This window comes from Ambystoma mexicanum, chromosome 4q (assembly GCF_040938575.1).
Source record: "Ambystoma mexicanum isolate Mex_15411 chromosome 4q, UKY_AmexF1_1, whole genome shotgun sequence".
NCBI lineage: Eukaryota > Metazoa > Chordata > Amphibia > Caudata > Ambystomatidae > Ambystoma > Ambystoma mexicanum.
This window is the reverse complement of record NC_090928.1, coordinates 57,459,399-57,475,060: the sequence shown is the minus strand read 5'-3', so window position 1 is coordinate 57,475,060 and position 15,662 is coordinate 57,459,399. Positions and strand designations below refer to the sequence as shown.

The following is a 15,662-nucleotide window of genomic DNA, read 5'->3' as shown; positions in this document are numbered from 1 at the left end:
CCTGACCAGTTCATCCACAGGGCGTTCCCCTGGGAGTCTGGTTGGGGGAACCTGGATGCAAATCCTGGGCATTGTTTGTTTTCGCTTGTGGCAAATAAGTCTATAGTGGGGGAACCCCACTGAGAGAAGAGATCTTCTATGATATCTCTGTGAAGGACCCATTCGTGTTCCTCTGGGAAGGAGTCTCTGCTTAGAGCATCCGCTAGGGAATTGAGCTCCCCTGGAACATGTTGCGATGACAGGAAGATGTTCCGTTTGAGTGCCCATATCCATATTTTCTGGGCAAGTTTGGACAGATTTGGCGAACGAGTCCCTCCTTGTTTGTTCAGGTAGAACATGGCTGTCGAGCTGTCCGTCCCGATTTGCACTGACAGGTTTAGTAGGTGGGGCTCGAACGCCTGAAGCGCTCTGAATACTGCCAGAAGCTCTAGCAGGTTGATGTGGTTCTTGGCTACTGAGTGAGACCAGAGACCCTGAGCTGTGTGGTGGAGATGGTGAGCTCCCCACCCCGTCAGGCATGCCTCTGTAGTCACCACTGCTTGTACTTCTGGATCGTAAAAGGGTTTTCCCCTTGCAAGATTCTCTCTTGTCCACCAGTGTAGGCTCTGTACAAGTGTTGGCGAAACGACCACTAGATCGTCCCACTGACCACTTGGCCTGAGACCACTGTTTCGCCAACCATTCCTGCATGGGACGAATGCGCAGGCGCGCGTGGGGGACCAGGTAGATGCATGATGCCATCATGCCCAGTAACCGCATTGCTTTGCGTACCGTTATTTGTTGACCGGACTGATAATGTGGAATTTGCAGTAGTAAATTCTGAATTCTCTCCTCCGAAGGGAAGGTCAACCCTTTCTGAGTATCTAGAATAGCTCCTAGGAACTATTTTGAGGTGCTTGGCACTAGGCTTGACTTCTTTTCGTTGATTGAGAAGCCTAATTCGTGGAGGAGGTCGATGGTCCTCTGAATGTTTGTTCTGCATATTCCTGGCGTTTCCCCCCCGTTATGAGCCAGTCGTCCAAATAAGGGTACACTGGGATTGCCTCCCTGCGTAGGTGTGCAGCGGCCACCGCCAGTACCTTGGTGAATACCCTTGGTGCTGAGGCTATCCCGAAGGGCAGTACCTTGAATTGGTAGTGGCGACTGTCCACCTTGAAGCACAAGTACTTTCTGTGCGCCGGGAGCATGGAAATATGAAAATAAGCATCTTTCATATCCAAGGTTGCCATGTAATCCCCCTTTTTTAGGAGGGGGATTACCTCTTGTAGCGTGGTCATACGGAATTTTTGGGGCTTGACATACTTGTTGGCAGGCCGTAAGTCCAATACTGGGCGCATTGTCAAATCTTTCTTTGGCACAAGGAAGTAAGTTGAATAGATACCCTTGTTTACCTGGTGTCCTGGGACGAGTTCTATCGCGTCCTTTTCTAGCAGAATGGCGATCTCCTCGAGAAGGATCTTCTGATGTTCTAAGGAGTGTACTCTTTGTCGTGGCGGATGGTTCTGGGGACACTGCAGTAGTTCTATACAGTATCCTGTGGACACTGTTGACAGCACCCATCTGTCTGAGGTGATCCCTTCCCAAGCCTGGGTGAAGTTGGAAATGCGTCCCCCTACTGGGGTTGCGTGAGAAGGGACCCTGAACGGAGCGTCACCGCTTTGGTGGAGGCGTGCCGCCCCCCTTGTTGGGGCTGCCTCTGCCTCTTCCACGACCTCTTATTACCCCTGCCGTAACTCCGGGTAGACTGCTGGTTGTTGTTCCACTGTGTACCCTGTCCCTGAGCATAGTTGCCTCTTTGTGAACTTTGGCCGTGTGGGCGACGAAAATTACTATTCCCCCTCTGGTTAGGGGGTTTGTTGGTTAGTTGGCCAAGGGATTTGAGTGTCTAGTATCGTCTTTGGCGTTTTTCAGTGCGTCTTCGACCGCTTTCCCAAACAAAAGATCGGGTTCCACCGGCTTGTCTATTAATGAAGCCTGAGTTTCTGTTTTGAACCCCGACTGCCATAACCAAGCATGTCTTTTGCTAACAGTACCTTCTGCTATCAATCTTCCTGCGTTGTCCGCGGCGTCGAAAGTTGCTTTCAAAATGCAACCAGACACGGCCCTACCCTCCGCAGAGATCCGAGCCAACTGGCCCTTTAACGTTCAGGAGCAGAGGCTATGAGTGCCGCGACTTCTTCCCACTGATGGCAGTTGTAGCTGGCCAACAGGGTCGTGGAGTTAGCAATCCTTGCTTGGCAGGCGGACGTTGAGGCTACCTTCCTGCCAAAACCATAAAGTTTCTTGCTCTCCTTGTCGGTAGGAGCTTCTGACGAAGACAAGGGAGTTCCAGCCCTCTTCCGAGCGTTGGTAACTGGGGAGTCTGGTTCAAGATGTCCTCTTATATAGAGAGGGTCAGACTGGGCTGCTCTGAAAAGTTTTTCGACCCTGGGGTTGACTGCTCTAGTGAGGTTTGGATTCACCAGGGATGGGTCTATTCTTCGCTGGATGGATTTAAGGATAGGGATGGTCTGGGCGACCGGCCTCCTTTCTCCCACCAACTCTTCTGCGAAGTCCCTTTCCTCCTGTACACCGTGGGTGTCGATGTGAAAATGTTCCGCTGCGCGAGCGAGAACCTCATTAAGGAGGGGTTGGTTATCGACTGGCGAGTTGGTAACTGGGGCTTCGTTCTCCACCGGGGAATCTACTCTGTATATTTCCGGCTCCTCCTCTTCCTCCTCCTGGTCCTCATCATCCGCATAGTATTCCGTCCCGGTTTGTTCCTCCATAATTTCAAACTCCTGGTCCCCCCCAGGGAAAGACTCTCCTTGGTACCTGGGGTATGGAGTAGAGTATGGAGTAGAGTAAGGCTGCACCTCGAAGGGTTCAGGACTCAGAGGTTTCGAACCGGGCCTTCTTACTTAGGGGGATAGGATCAGTGGAACCTGAGGGTGTGGCCCCCTGTGGGTCATACAAGAGGAAATGTTCTGGATTTTTGTCATAAAAATCAGCCAAGGAAGACATTCTTGACATGACTATGTCTTCACTGGACCATTTTTTTGCAACAGGGGATGACTTTAGTAGGCAATTTAGGTGACTTATCGCGAGTACTCTTGCTGGATGTTGATTTATCAGTAGACTTTTGTCTGTCTGCTTAGGGGGAAAGGATGGTCTTACAGGAGTGGAAGAATGTGCAGGTAGTGCTTTCTGCTGTTCCCCCCCCCCCTCCCCGTGCGTGGAAAAGTGTTTTCCCTGTCCCTTGGAGGCTCCGGAGACTTTCGACGCCTGGCGTCGAGGATCGGGAGAGGTAACTCTGTCCGTCGAGAGTGGGGCCTCGCTGGTGTTAACTGCGGGTTCCGTCTCTTGGAGCGCGGCCTGGGGGTGGAAGTCGTCTTCGTCCTCCGACGATCGAACTTCCGTTAGCCTAGGGAGCAAGGCACTCTTGGCAAGAGTGGATGATTGCCTTGCGTCATGAGGCGATCTCGATCGAGAGCGCCCAGAGGACACCGAGTCGGACCGTTCTATCTGTGCCTCTTTCCGAGAAGTCGACGTCGTCGAGGTTCGGTTGGACTTAGTGTGCTTAGTGTGTGTAGCGCTTGCGTCGCCGGGAGTCTTCCCCATAGCCGCCCTGCCGGACGACCTTCCGAGGTCGGGGACCTGCGCTCGGCTGTCCTTCGACGCCGTAATGCCCTCGCCGTCCGAAAGTACGGCGTCGCTGCCATCGCTGAAGGCGCCCTCCGCTGCCATGGCCGCCTGCCTGGCGTGATGGGCCCAACGCTTTGTTGAACGGTCCTTAAGTGTCTTAGGTTTAAACCTACTACACACTCTGCAGTTCGCTTCGGGGTGGTCCCTCGGCAAGCAGAGATTGCACGTGGCGTGCCTGTCGACCCAAGGGTATTTGCGGTTGCACTTGGGGCAGAATTGGAAAGGGGCACCCTCCATACGCACCTTAAGGCAGCGGGCTGATAAGTGTAGGAAATATATAAGGTGTACCTATATACCAAGAGTGAAGAGTATGTACCACCCCCCACTCTCCCTACTTGCAGGGCTGAGGCCAGCGGCCTACTAGGCCCAGGCCGAGGCCAGCGGCCTTCCGAGGCCCAGATCCGTCGTGCAGCAGCCGACGGTCAATGTCTTGTCCAGCCGTCGTCGAGTGTCGAGGGTCGACGTTGGGGTGGGGAAGGATGTCAATAAAGAATTATAATTCACAATTATTAAAGTAAGGCTAAGGCCAGGGGACTCTGCAAGATGCTTCCGACCAGTATGGCTGAAAAAAACAATCTGAGGGTCCTAGACGCGTGAGGGATCTTGGGTACAGTGGAAGTCACACTAGGGATAGTATTACTGGCACGCCTGCGTCGACGCCCATTTTCGAGTTTCGAAAAACAAACTAATACTCCACAGCTTCCACTAGATGTCGGCCTATGCACAGCATGTGATCTAAGCAGATTCCACAAGCCTCAGGAAAAAAAAAAAAAAAAAAAAAAAAATATATATATATATATATATATATATATATATATATATATATTTGTAGTTAACAAAAGGAAGATTTAACAGAATGGCTCTTAGAAGAAACTTAAACAGCAGGGAGAGGGAGAATAGATTGCTGAGTGAACCATACACCCATGCACACAAAAAACCTGATTGTTCTGCAACATGCCCAGCCTCCCCCCCCATAGGGCCCTCCCCCATAAAAAAGATTAGGCAGTCTCCTGCCAAGTCTTGATTTTTCCACCTGCCCTTCCGCCCTACCCTCAGAGAAGTAGAACTGTGTATGCCATGTACACTCATTTTGCTTGGTTGTTTGTCTTCATCCCCACCCTTGAAATAAATCAAACAACTAGTATCCCCTGCCAGCCTCCCATTACCCACCCACGTCTTGTTCCACCTCCCTTCCGGAAGAGCGTTGCTCAATGACCCAGTGGGACATAGAAGCGAGGTCTAGAAAGTGACGGGCTTCTGGCTGCAGCTCTTGGATAGTAAACATACACTCTGCAGTAGTCCGGGCATTGACTGGCATACTGCAGAGTATGGCCTCCCGATACCTGAAACAGTGGAAGTAGTGCTTCACTACTAGTAAACCAGCTGCTCTGGCACAGGCCTGGCCAAGTGCAATTCAGGAACAGAGTAGGGCCGCCAGACACTAGAGGAGATCTGTGTGAAGCTTAAGCAGTGAGGCATAGAAAATGATATTAAATGCTTAGGTCTAGTACCCATTCACACCAGTGAAGACTTTAGTTTCTCACAGGTTTGACTTCAGAGTAAGTGAACAAATCAGTTCTCCACTGACCATTCCCAATTACTTCCACACTTCATTACCACGAAATACAACTTAACTCAAATTAAGATAAAAGATAAGCTAAAAGCGAAATGCAGTCTTATGCAGGTCACTGATTGCTTTTAAAGTGATCACAAAATAAAGGTACAATATAATTTACAAGTCATTTACGATATTGCTGGAGTCACTCATGTTAAAATAAAGCTTAATATGCCTTTGCTGTGCAGTTGAGTTTGAGTGCAAGTGCATTCATGTTTATTAAATCTTGAAGTTCTCTAGGAAACTTTGCTGTATTAAATTAGGGCATCCTGGATTCTTGTTGGCAGTGATGCAGATTGCGGACCTTTGCATTGGTATCTCACATAGGACTGGGCGATCAACAAAAAACCTGGGATGTTAGGACTAGGCTGGCCATGGTAACCGATCCAGGAACGCATAAATCATTCAAAGAACCCTGCCGCCCTGCAAGTCCTTTATTAAGAGGCACCCAATTTGAAGGGTGTGATTCCTGTGCTGTCACACCGTTAGTTGAAGCTTGGATTCAACTTTTTATTGCAATTGGCAGTTCTTTTGCAGTAGATTGCACCTGTTACTTAACAGTTGTCCTTGCAGTCCTAAAAACACAGGTAGAGATACAGGCGTTCCAATCAATGATGGCAAACAATGCCTGCTCCCATTGTCTGACTTTTGTGCCACGAGCCATTGTCCCAATACGTAGCACCTCAAAGAAATAGGACAGTTCTTCCATGGCTTATTAAGTGGTGGGCTTGGGCTTTATTACCCACTCTGCATTCGGGTTAAGTTGAAACAGATCCTTCATGTAGGTGTCCACTTCAAGGCTGCGTTCCACTGTGGGGGAAAAATAATCGGAGATTAAGCTTAAAAGGTAGAACTGTATACTTCACAAAGGACACCACTATAGTCTTCATACACGTGGCACGGTGCAAATGACAAACCAATATCTGCATCAGCCTATTTCACAAAGCCATTGGAAAACTTGTGGGCCCAAGGAGCCATTTACCCTCCTACTCCCCAAGACCAATCGCCTTTCCTTCTGTGTCCTGCCAGACTCCACAAGATAGCTTACATGATGACAGAATGCCCAAGTGTTTCAAGGAAGGAGCCACACATGTGGCAGCTCCCTCCACCATCCCACTTTGATCTTGTAAAGAATGTTTACTTGCACATTTGTTGAAAGTGGCTTGATTGTCGTCTATGAGTCACTTAAAATGGACAGGCGGTTACTGCTAGGCTGCTTTCAAGAGAACAGCTGCAGCCCACATCGGCGATGGACAATTGTTTTTATTAACTTGCATTAGAAAGTCATCCGGTGGGAAAGAGAAAGCAGAGGGATATTTTTCTTTTCTGAATGAAAAATGTGTCTTGTAAAGAACAGAATTGAAGAAATTACACAATCAAATGTCATTAGGTAGAAAGGTGGTAGACTGGTGAATAGAGAGACGAGTTTTTCCAGAGCACCGTGAAGATGTTGCAGTCTGGGTACCAGGCCCCTGGGAGTCAGGCGAGGATTCCATTTTTGAAAAAGCATTGTAGTAGGTATACAGGGGAGGATTTTGTGGTGTGTATTTGTGGGGTGAATGCTGTGGCACGGTTGGGGGTGAAGTTGGTGTGCAAGAGTTTGGGCAGTTGTGGTGAGGGAGAGCTTATTAGGAAGCAGAGCATGAAGCAAGGGCAGTGCTGTGGGTTATGGTTTTACAGCACTCGCTCAGTGGAAGCATGTTGGGGCCTAAATTCAGCAGATGGGAGCCGGAGGGAGGTGGTGAACAAATTCTGCCGCTCAAGGAAATAAAGACTGGCACTCTAGCCATTGGTAGAGCAGGTAGCAGGGAAGAGGCAGGGCGGGCAGACAGTGTGGCGTGAAGCTGCACAGGTACTCAGTTGAGCAATTCAAAAACATGGTGGTGGGCAAGAAAAGGAAGCAAGGAGGAATAACGGGTTTATACTTTACTATAGTGTGCACAAGAATAGAGGGTGAAAGTAAACGAGGGTTGGGCAGAGTGCAGGTGGTAGGGAGGCACAAGCAAAATTAAGTGCTTACTTTGAAGATTAAGATTTAGGTAGCAAAGGCGCCTAATTAAGTTGCATTAAAGGGAGCAAAGTTAGATTTATTTGAACACATCGTTTTATTGAAAGATCACAAAAACATTTGGAACAGCAGCAAAAGGTCAGTCCACAGCCTACAAATCCCAGCATCAAAACATCATTCTTATACTCTATACAGACTGAAGGATTGCCATCTGGCAAGGGAGTAGAAGTGATTGCTTTGTTTTTATTAATAAAATGATGCAGGTAGTCCATCTCAGAAAGGGTCCCCTGCTCAGAGGATCTCAGCAACCCTTTTGGAAAACTGCATGCAAAAAACAGTGTACACCTGTGCCCTGCACTCCATCAGTCTCACTGATCTGCAGCTCCTGCTATTCAGTGGCACAGAGCAGGATCAAAACGTTGCAGGTGCTCTTTTTGACAGCTGCTCCAACAGTAAACAGAGGTTGCATTTACATCGTCAGCTTCAAAACCACAATCAGAATGAACTATTAGTCTAGTGGCAGAGTAATCTCCAATAAACCATACCTAGTTTTTGGTAAGGTTAGGTTACATTGCGGCTATTTGTAAAGTGCACGGTCGCCCGGAGGCATCATGGTGCTGGAAAGGAGAAACCGCTAAACCAGGAGGGGCACCAGAGCAGAACCTAGAATCAAAGCCATACGGAAAGTTAGATGATTCGAGCAGGATTATAGAGCAGGTGGCAAACTGTTCCAGAGCTGGGCTGCTGTGATAGAGAAGGCCCGCCCTCCCAACCGAGAACGGCAGAAGCTGAGAATGCATAGCAAGCCAGCAGAGCCAGACCACAGCAGGCGGTTTGGAACATAGCGCTCACATTTTATGGTATGGTCACCGAGTTCACAGTTAAAGTCACATCAGATCTCGGGTCAAAAAAGCCCAGCGTAGCCTTAGGAAGGCCATGTGGATTCTAGTCAGACTGCCATCTTTGATCCCTTGGGAGGTTGGGTAACACCTGTCCAGGAACCACACACCAGTGTGTTAAATGCCAAAGGGCCTTTGAAGCTGCAGACTTAGGAAGGGCGGGATTAGGATAGTCCGAGCAGACTGACAGGAAGAGAGGTTACTCCATCTTGTTTTTTGTGCGTTTCTCCGTCCTTGCCTTTTCCTACACTTCTCCTTCAGATGAAGCACGTTGTGTACGATTCTAGAATGCAAAAGCCACGTGTTACCTTAACAGGGATGAGACCCCTTAACACAGGATGATATCCAATTCTGGGTGGCCTTCTGCCCATATAAGGAAAGGGTCGCCCACTCCTTTGATTCATCTTGAACTGTTAAGGACAAAAGAATTCATTTAGACCCTAGTGAAGCTCCCTAGCCATGCCCCAGGGCACATTGGGGGTGACATGCTGTTGAGCCAAGACCTACACTCTGCCAGCTGCACCGGTAAACCAGGCTACTCACTGGAGGTGAAGGATTCATGAAAGTGCTAGCTAGTCTCCGGAAGGTGGAAGTGAAGAGGAAAGGGCTCATCTTGGCCCCGAGCTCCTGGTTTGGGACTTCCAGCACCAGAAGCCAAGCAGCTAGATTTCTGCATTCTGGAGCATTGAACCATCAAACCCGAATTGACTAATCTAACATTGTAGAACTATCAGAACACGGAGGGCTACCTTAGACACTTCTTCAGACCTTGAATTACTTTTGCGCCAGCTGAGCAGGTCACCGGCTCTGGCTCAAACAAGAAGGTTGCCGCTACAGAATCCTTCAAACTTAAACATCTTGAACAGCTCTTCAAACAACTAGCGTTTCATCGACCGAAGTTCAACCATCAAACTGACCCTGGTAGACTCATTGACGAACATTGCTCAAATGCTGCATTGAACTGCACAGAGATTCATCTCAAGCCCAACTACAGACCGCTTCCCATGTCTGATCACATTGACCCACTGCATGCGAACCTGCTACAAACCGCATGCACATTGCTGAGAAATCTGATTGACACTGTCAAACCACTTTAAGAACAGATTCAGGTATTTTCAGCAGGTCCTGCACCCATATCGTATTTCTGATGCTTGCATCTGCTTAGATTCACATGCTATACATAGGCCGACATATAGTGGAAGCAGCGTTTTATTACAGTTGTTTTAATCCACCGTACGCATGGTTCTTCAAAACAATCTGAGGGACCCTGACGCGTGTTCTGACATGAGGTTGCGTGAAGTTTAATGTGAGAACAGTGGTGTCCAAGCAGATCTAGAAGCTCATAACATCTATGCACCCTTTCCCAGAGGGGAGGAAGGGTGGGCGCCTGTGAATCTAAGCAGATACAAGCATCAGAAATACGATTACGGTGAGTAATGTATCCCTTCTGAGGCTTGTGGAATATTCTTAGATCACATGCTATGCGAGCAGTGTTATGAGAAGGTGGTGGGTTGTGAGAAGGAGCAGCAGCAAATAGATGTTTTAGAACCACTTGTCCCACCTGTGTATCTGCTTTGGAATGTGTGTCAATGCAGTAATGCTGAGTGAATGTATGCACTGAGCTCCATGTAGCTGCTTTGCAAATGCTATCTAAGGGGACATTTGCGATAAAGGCCAGAGTAGCTCCAGTGCTCCTTGTGGAGTGAGCTCTTGGTGTAAAAGGCTTCGTTTGATAATGAATAGCACAATTGAATACATCTTACTATTGATCTGGAGATGGCATTTTTTTAAACGCAGCCTCCTTCTCTGTCTGGTGCTATGGAGACAGTTTCTGTTTTCCTAAGCAGTCTGGTCTTATTTAAGTAGTAAAGGACCGCCCTCCTCACATCCAGTGTGTGGAGTTTTACCTCAGCTGAGCTAGTTGGTCTCTGAAAGAAAGCCAGAAGCTCAATAAATTGGTTCACGTGGAATTTAGAAATGAATTTAGGGGAGAACCTAGGATGAGCACGTAAAACCAATTTAGCTTTATGTATGACAAAGAAAGGGTCCTGTACTGACAATGCTTGCAATTCACCAACTCTTCTTATGGAAGTAATAGTCACTAAGAAGGCAGTCTTGTATGCCGGGTGTTTCAAGCTCGACTTATGCATAGGCTCGAATGGGGTCCCCATGAGCTTTGCTAGCACTACATTGAGATCCCATTTTGGTGGTGGGTTTGAAATAGGAGGGTGGAGTCTCTTGACGCCCTCCATGAATGCCTTAATGACTGGATTCTTCCACCATGACACCTTGCTTTGAGAGGTGGTAAAGCTGATAAAGCCGCCAGGTGAACCTTTATAGAGTTGAATACTAACCCTGAAGTAGATCATGTAGTTGAGAATGTGTGAAGGAGTACATTCTATAGGGTTTGTTTGGACTGGCCCCAAACTACGAATCTCTTCCACTTGTCGAAATACCAGTGTCTAGTGGTAGGTTTTCTTGCCTCCTTGAGGATAGCCATACACCGCTGTGGTAGATTAAGGTGTCCGAACTCTATGACTTCTGGAGCCATGCTGCCAAGTTCATTGAGTGTGGCTGAGGATGTACCGTTGTTCCCTCGTGTTGGGTTAACAGGTTGGTTAGGTACGGCAGCTTGATGGGATCGCACATGGCCAGTTTGCGCAGATGCGGATACCATGGTTGTCTCGCCCACATAGGTTCAACTAAAACGAGTGTCATCTGTTCTACATGGATCTTGTTCACAATCATGCTCATTAATTGTGTCGGGGGGGCGGGGGGGAGCATAAGCAAATTTCCCTGACCAGGTCATGCATAGGGCGTTCCCCTTTGAGTCTGGCTGGGGGAACCTGGACACGAAGTCTAGGCATTGCTCGTTTTCTTTTGTAGCGAACAAGTCTAGTGTGGGATAACCCCATTGAGAGAAGATGTGGTCTACGACACTTGAGTGTAGTTGCCACTCGTGTTCCTCTGCTAGGGATCTCTGCTCAGAGAGTCTGCTAGAGTGTCGAGTACCCCTGGAACGTTTTGGGAGGATAGGGATACCCCCATTTGAGCGCCCACCTCCATATTCTTTGCACCAACTTGGATAGATTTGGAGAGTGTGTGCCTCCCAGTTTGTTGATATAGAACATGGCAGTTGTGCTGTCTGTTAGAATTAGAACTGACTGGTTCGTCAGTTGCATCTTGAATGCCTGAAGTGCTTCGAGTACTGCCAGAAGTTCCAGTAAGTGGATGGCCAAGATGGCCATCGCCTGAAATCTTGGCATCACATTTAATTTGCTTTTACATCAGCAAAAGCGGATTGGTTGGTACCTTCTACTTCAACCAATCTCGCTTCGCCGGCAGGCTAAGGCCGGCCCATGAAGGAAGGCACAGGAAGCAAGGCTAACCCCTGTCCCAAGCCTGTCAGAGCCAGGAGAGTCTGAGGGCTGCACCACCAAGGTCCCACTCTGGTGTTCGCCATAAGGACTCCCTCCCTGCCTATCCAGTACCCGACATGAAGATATTAACCAGGAAATCCCACAAGGGGTAAGAACGTAACACCCGCTCTCTGATCAGATCCCATTGACACACTCAACCGTTCTCCGATTAAGGATGCAATAACATGCAACTTATGAGCTCATTATGAATTGCCTCCATCCATATCGTTGCTTTCTAATTGTACGCACGTGTATTTGCAGTTGCGCTGTCCAAATCCCATTGTGCCTATGGTACTCTTACTAAACACACCAAGCACACGATTCATACAATTACATCTTGGCTGCAACTTGTTTCCCATCTCACTCGACCATATTATTATGGTGTACTGTTATAGTGGTTGCAGCATGTACACCACCTGCAGTGCCTTATAAGTTTACCCCTACTTTTAGCCTCACCAAGTACTTTAACTGCCATTTCAATTAGCAATCTCTGCTAATCTGCCTGACACGCTATTACATTGAGACTTGCATTACCCCTTATCCATGCCTCTGCATTGTATAAGTTTAATCAGCTATGACGTTCATGTAACCTATGCCTTAGTTTGAAATTGCTTTATGCAGCATAGTCTAGCTGCTCACTTCGTGATGCTTACTGTATAAGTAAGCTCCACCTCTCAGGTACCTATATGTCTGTCTGGACTCAAATATGAAAAATAATTACTGCTGTGTGCCTAGCTTCCCACGTGCTATGCTCGATTCATCTAACCTATCCAATCAACTGTAGCGATGCACAGCAAATTCGACCAGGAGGAGGACCGGTGTCTGGCAAGCTGGTTGTTCCCACCAAGCTCAAGGGAAGAAGATTCCTTGCAGATCTCCTCTGTCGTCCAAGTTTCAGGCAATTCGGACCTGCAGCAGGGCTTCACCGGGTTTCCAGTAGTTGCAGCAGTCGTCTTCCTTCAGCTCCTTGTTGGTTCTCTCATTCCAGTGGCGACTCTGCCTTCCAGTCCCAGAGGCTGGCTTTTTATGCACCAAATCCCCATTCACACAGCCTGGCTGTCAATCACACAGCAGGGTGGCTGTCCTGGCAGGACAGCCACCTAGCTAATCAAACAAGAGTGCAACTTGGGTCTCCAAGGGGACCCTGTGCAGGGGGGCTCAAACCCCTCCCTCACATCCTGCCCAGACACTCAGGCGCCCAAGGAGGGCTTCTGTGCAGAAGGAAGGCGAACAAAGGAACCAAACATGGTTTGGCGCGCAGAGTTAAACACTAGAAAGACCTTTACTAACAGATATGGAAAAAGAACTCGACCGGAACCAAGTTAGAATAAATGTGGATTACTGTGTTTCGTTCGAGGCTACCACCATAGCCTCTAACGGTACGGAGCCTATTTTCATAGTCCGCGGTAGAATAAAAATGGTAGATCCCACTGCCACCAGCCAAATCTTAGAGAAAGGGGAACAAAATGTTCCATGAGAATCAGACAATAGGGGATAACTATTAACCCCTCCAGTACTCTATTGGAAGATATGGTGTACTGGGTCTGTAAATTTAAAAAAGACTAGTAAAGTCAATGGTAAATTTACATGTTCTGGGGGACAGTAGTCAGTCCCAGAAAATGGACTTTAAAGTGGGAAGTCAGAAAATACAACTCTGTGTCGCTGCACTAATGGTGCTGGGTGACAGCAAAAAGATGATGCCTATGGAGTGGGTGAGACGCCACAATCCATGAGCAAAAAATGTAAAACCTTGAAAATGAAAAGTTCAAAGCCCAAAAATAGAGCAAAAGAGCTGGAGGGCTCCAAGTTGGAGGGAATCAAGCACTTGTATGAGAAATCTCCCTAACACGTACTTAGCTGAGAGCATCCAACCTCCCACCTCTGCTGCATTACCATTTGAACTAGCCCACTAGTAAATAAACTGGTCACTGTGCCCATGCTTCCACCACTGCTGTGTTTTTACTTAAATCAGTCTGACTAACTGATTTAGTCACTGTGAAATCGCCATTGCCTTGTTGTCATCAGAATTAGCTTTTTGGTAATAGAATTAGCCATCGGGTCTTCACTACCACCTTGATGTCAATTGAATCAGCCTATTGTTTTTGAATTAGCCACTGTCTTCACTACCACCTTGATGTTAATTGAATCAGCCTATTGTTTTTGAATTAGCCACTGTCTTCACTACCACCTTGATGTCAATTGAATCCGCATATTGTTATTGAATAAGCCATTGCGTCCTCCCTACCACCCTGTCAATTGAACTAACTTTTTATTATTTGAATTAGCCATGGTATCTTCAGCATCACCCTTCTGTCATTTGTACTAGCCTACTGTTAACTGAATTAGCTACTGTGCCCACACTATCACATGCTGCACTGTCAACAAAATTAACCTACTGTTATTTGAACTGCTCACCATTGTACCCACACTACCTACTACAACCACTAATTCATCAACAAACCTCCTGCATAATCACTCGTCGTGGCTCGCCACCATGGCCTCCTTCCACAATGGCCATAGTCTACTTCCTATCTTTATTCCAAACCATTACTCCAACCAACTTCCTACCACCTCTCCAACCACACATCACAAGCACCTCAATGGATGCTCCGACCGCAAGGCCCTCAGCCAGTTCACCGCTTAGCCCACTTGAATGGAGACATCGCTTCGCTACACCGCCCACTCCACTGTTCCCACTACCAGTACTCACAAGAAACCTGAGACCAGGCTCTCGCTTCCCCAACAATAAAGTCACCTTAAGGCCCATTAGCCATCTCACAACACTGCCAAAGACTACGCCCAAACCTAAATCTATGCTTCCACTCACCCCCAAACTCCCCTCCAATCCACCCAGGACTACCACCAATCAACCTGAGCCCAGGGGAACCCAAACAGACTCCTCTGTCACCCTATAGCACAGGAGCTGTGATTAATGCTCGCTCCCTAGTAGCCCACGCCACCAAGATTGCAGACCTAACCCTAGCCAACCATCTGGACTTTCTAACCGTCACAGAAACTTGGCTCCATCAGGCTGCAGGCCCAGCCCTCTCACTAGCCTTACCAGAAGGCTACACTTTTATCAGATCAGACAGGAACCAGGGTAAAGGAGGAGGAGTGGCCTTCATATCAAAAACTCACCTTGGTCTCCGAGCCACCTCTCTTACCAGAATACCTTCAGCAGAAATCCTATCCGTTAAATTTGCACTATCGCCTACTAAAACTATACTGATGCATCCAATTTACAACCCCCCCCAGGCCCAGCTGCATCCTTTGAGGATGACATCACCAACCTCCTCTCAACCAACACCAAATTAGGATCCCAAATCCTCCTCCTAGGAGACCTAAACCTGAAAGACCCCAATGACCCACACACTCTAGCCGCGGAAAACTCAATCACTCAATTGGGCTTTAATTACAGAATCAATAGAACCAACCCACAGCAAAGGTAGGATATTAGATTGGGTGTCTGACGTCAATTGCTCTGTCACGATTCTTCAAAATACACCAGTAGCCTGGTCAGACCACCACTTCATCTCCTTCTCCATCCAAGGAATCCCCACCCCCCGCCCAATAATCAGCACTGCCCCCCCACCCTATCCAGAAATTGCTGCAACATATCCTTAAACAGTCTTCAGCCACTCAACATCATCTTGGACGTCTCCAAGCTCAAGGACCTTGACCCCACCAAACTGGTCGACCCATATAATACCACTCTTAAATCAGCACTAGACACCATTGCACCTCTCAAACTAAGAAAAGTCAAACCACCTGGCGCAAATCTCCCACAACACACAACAAAACCATGTTCACATCAGCAGCGGCATCTATAAAGCAGCTATCTTATCCACCAAAAAAGAAGCTTATAACACTAGAATCCACAACGCCAAATCAAGCACTAAAGAGCTCTTTAGCATCTTAAAGGAGCTAGAATCCCCTGCACCTCCATGCCAGGACCGCATTAAGGACGCAGCCTGGTGCACAAAAATACAGCAAGCACTAGCTGACAAAATCTCCTTACTACAAAGTAAAATTGTATC

General features: G+C 47.8%; 1 protein-coding gene across 1 annotated transcript in view; it reads right to left on the bottom strand.

Annotated features, from left to right (window-relative positions):
• Positions 1 to 5,360: 5,360 nt before the first annotated feature.
• ARHGAP18 (Rho GTPase activating protein 18) overlaps positions 5,361 to 15,662 on the bottom strand; it is a 928,328-nt gene continuing 918,026 nt past the window's right edge. Inside the window, exon 15 of the mRNA XM_069607469.1 lies at positions 5,361 to 6,109. Within this exon, the coding sequence (XP_069463570.1) occupies positions 6,015 to 6,109 (95 nt within the window). The 3' untranslated portion in view covers positions 5,361 to 6,014. The remainder of the gene's footprint in view (positions 6,110 to 15,662) is intronic.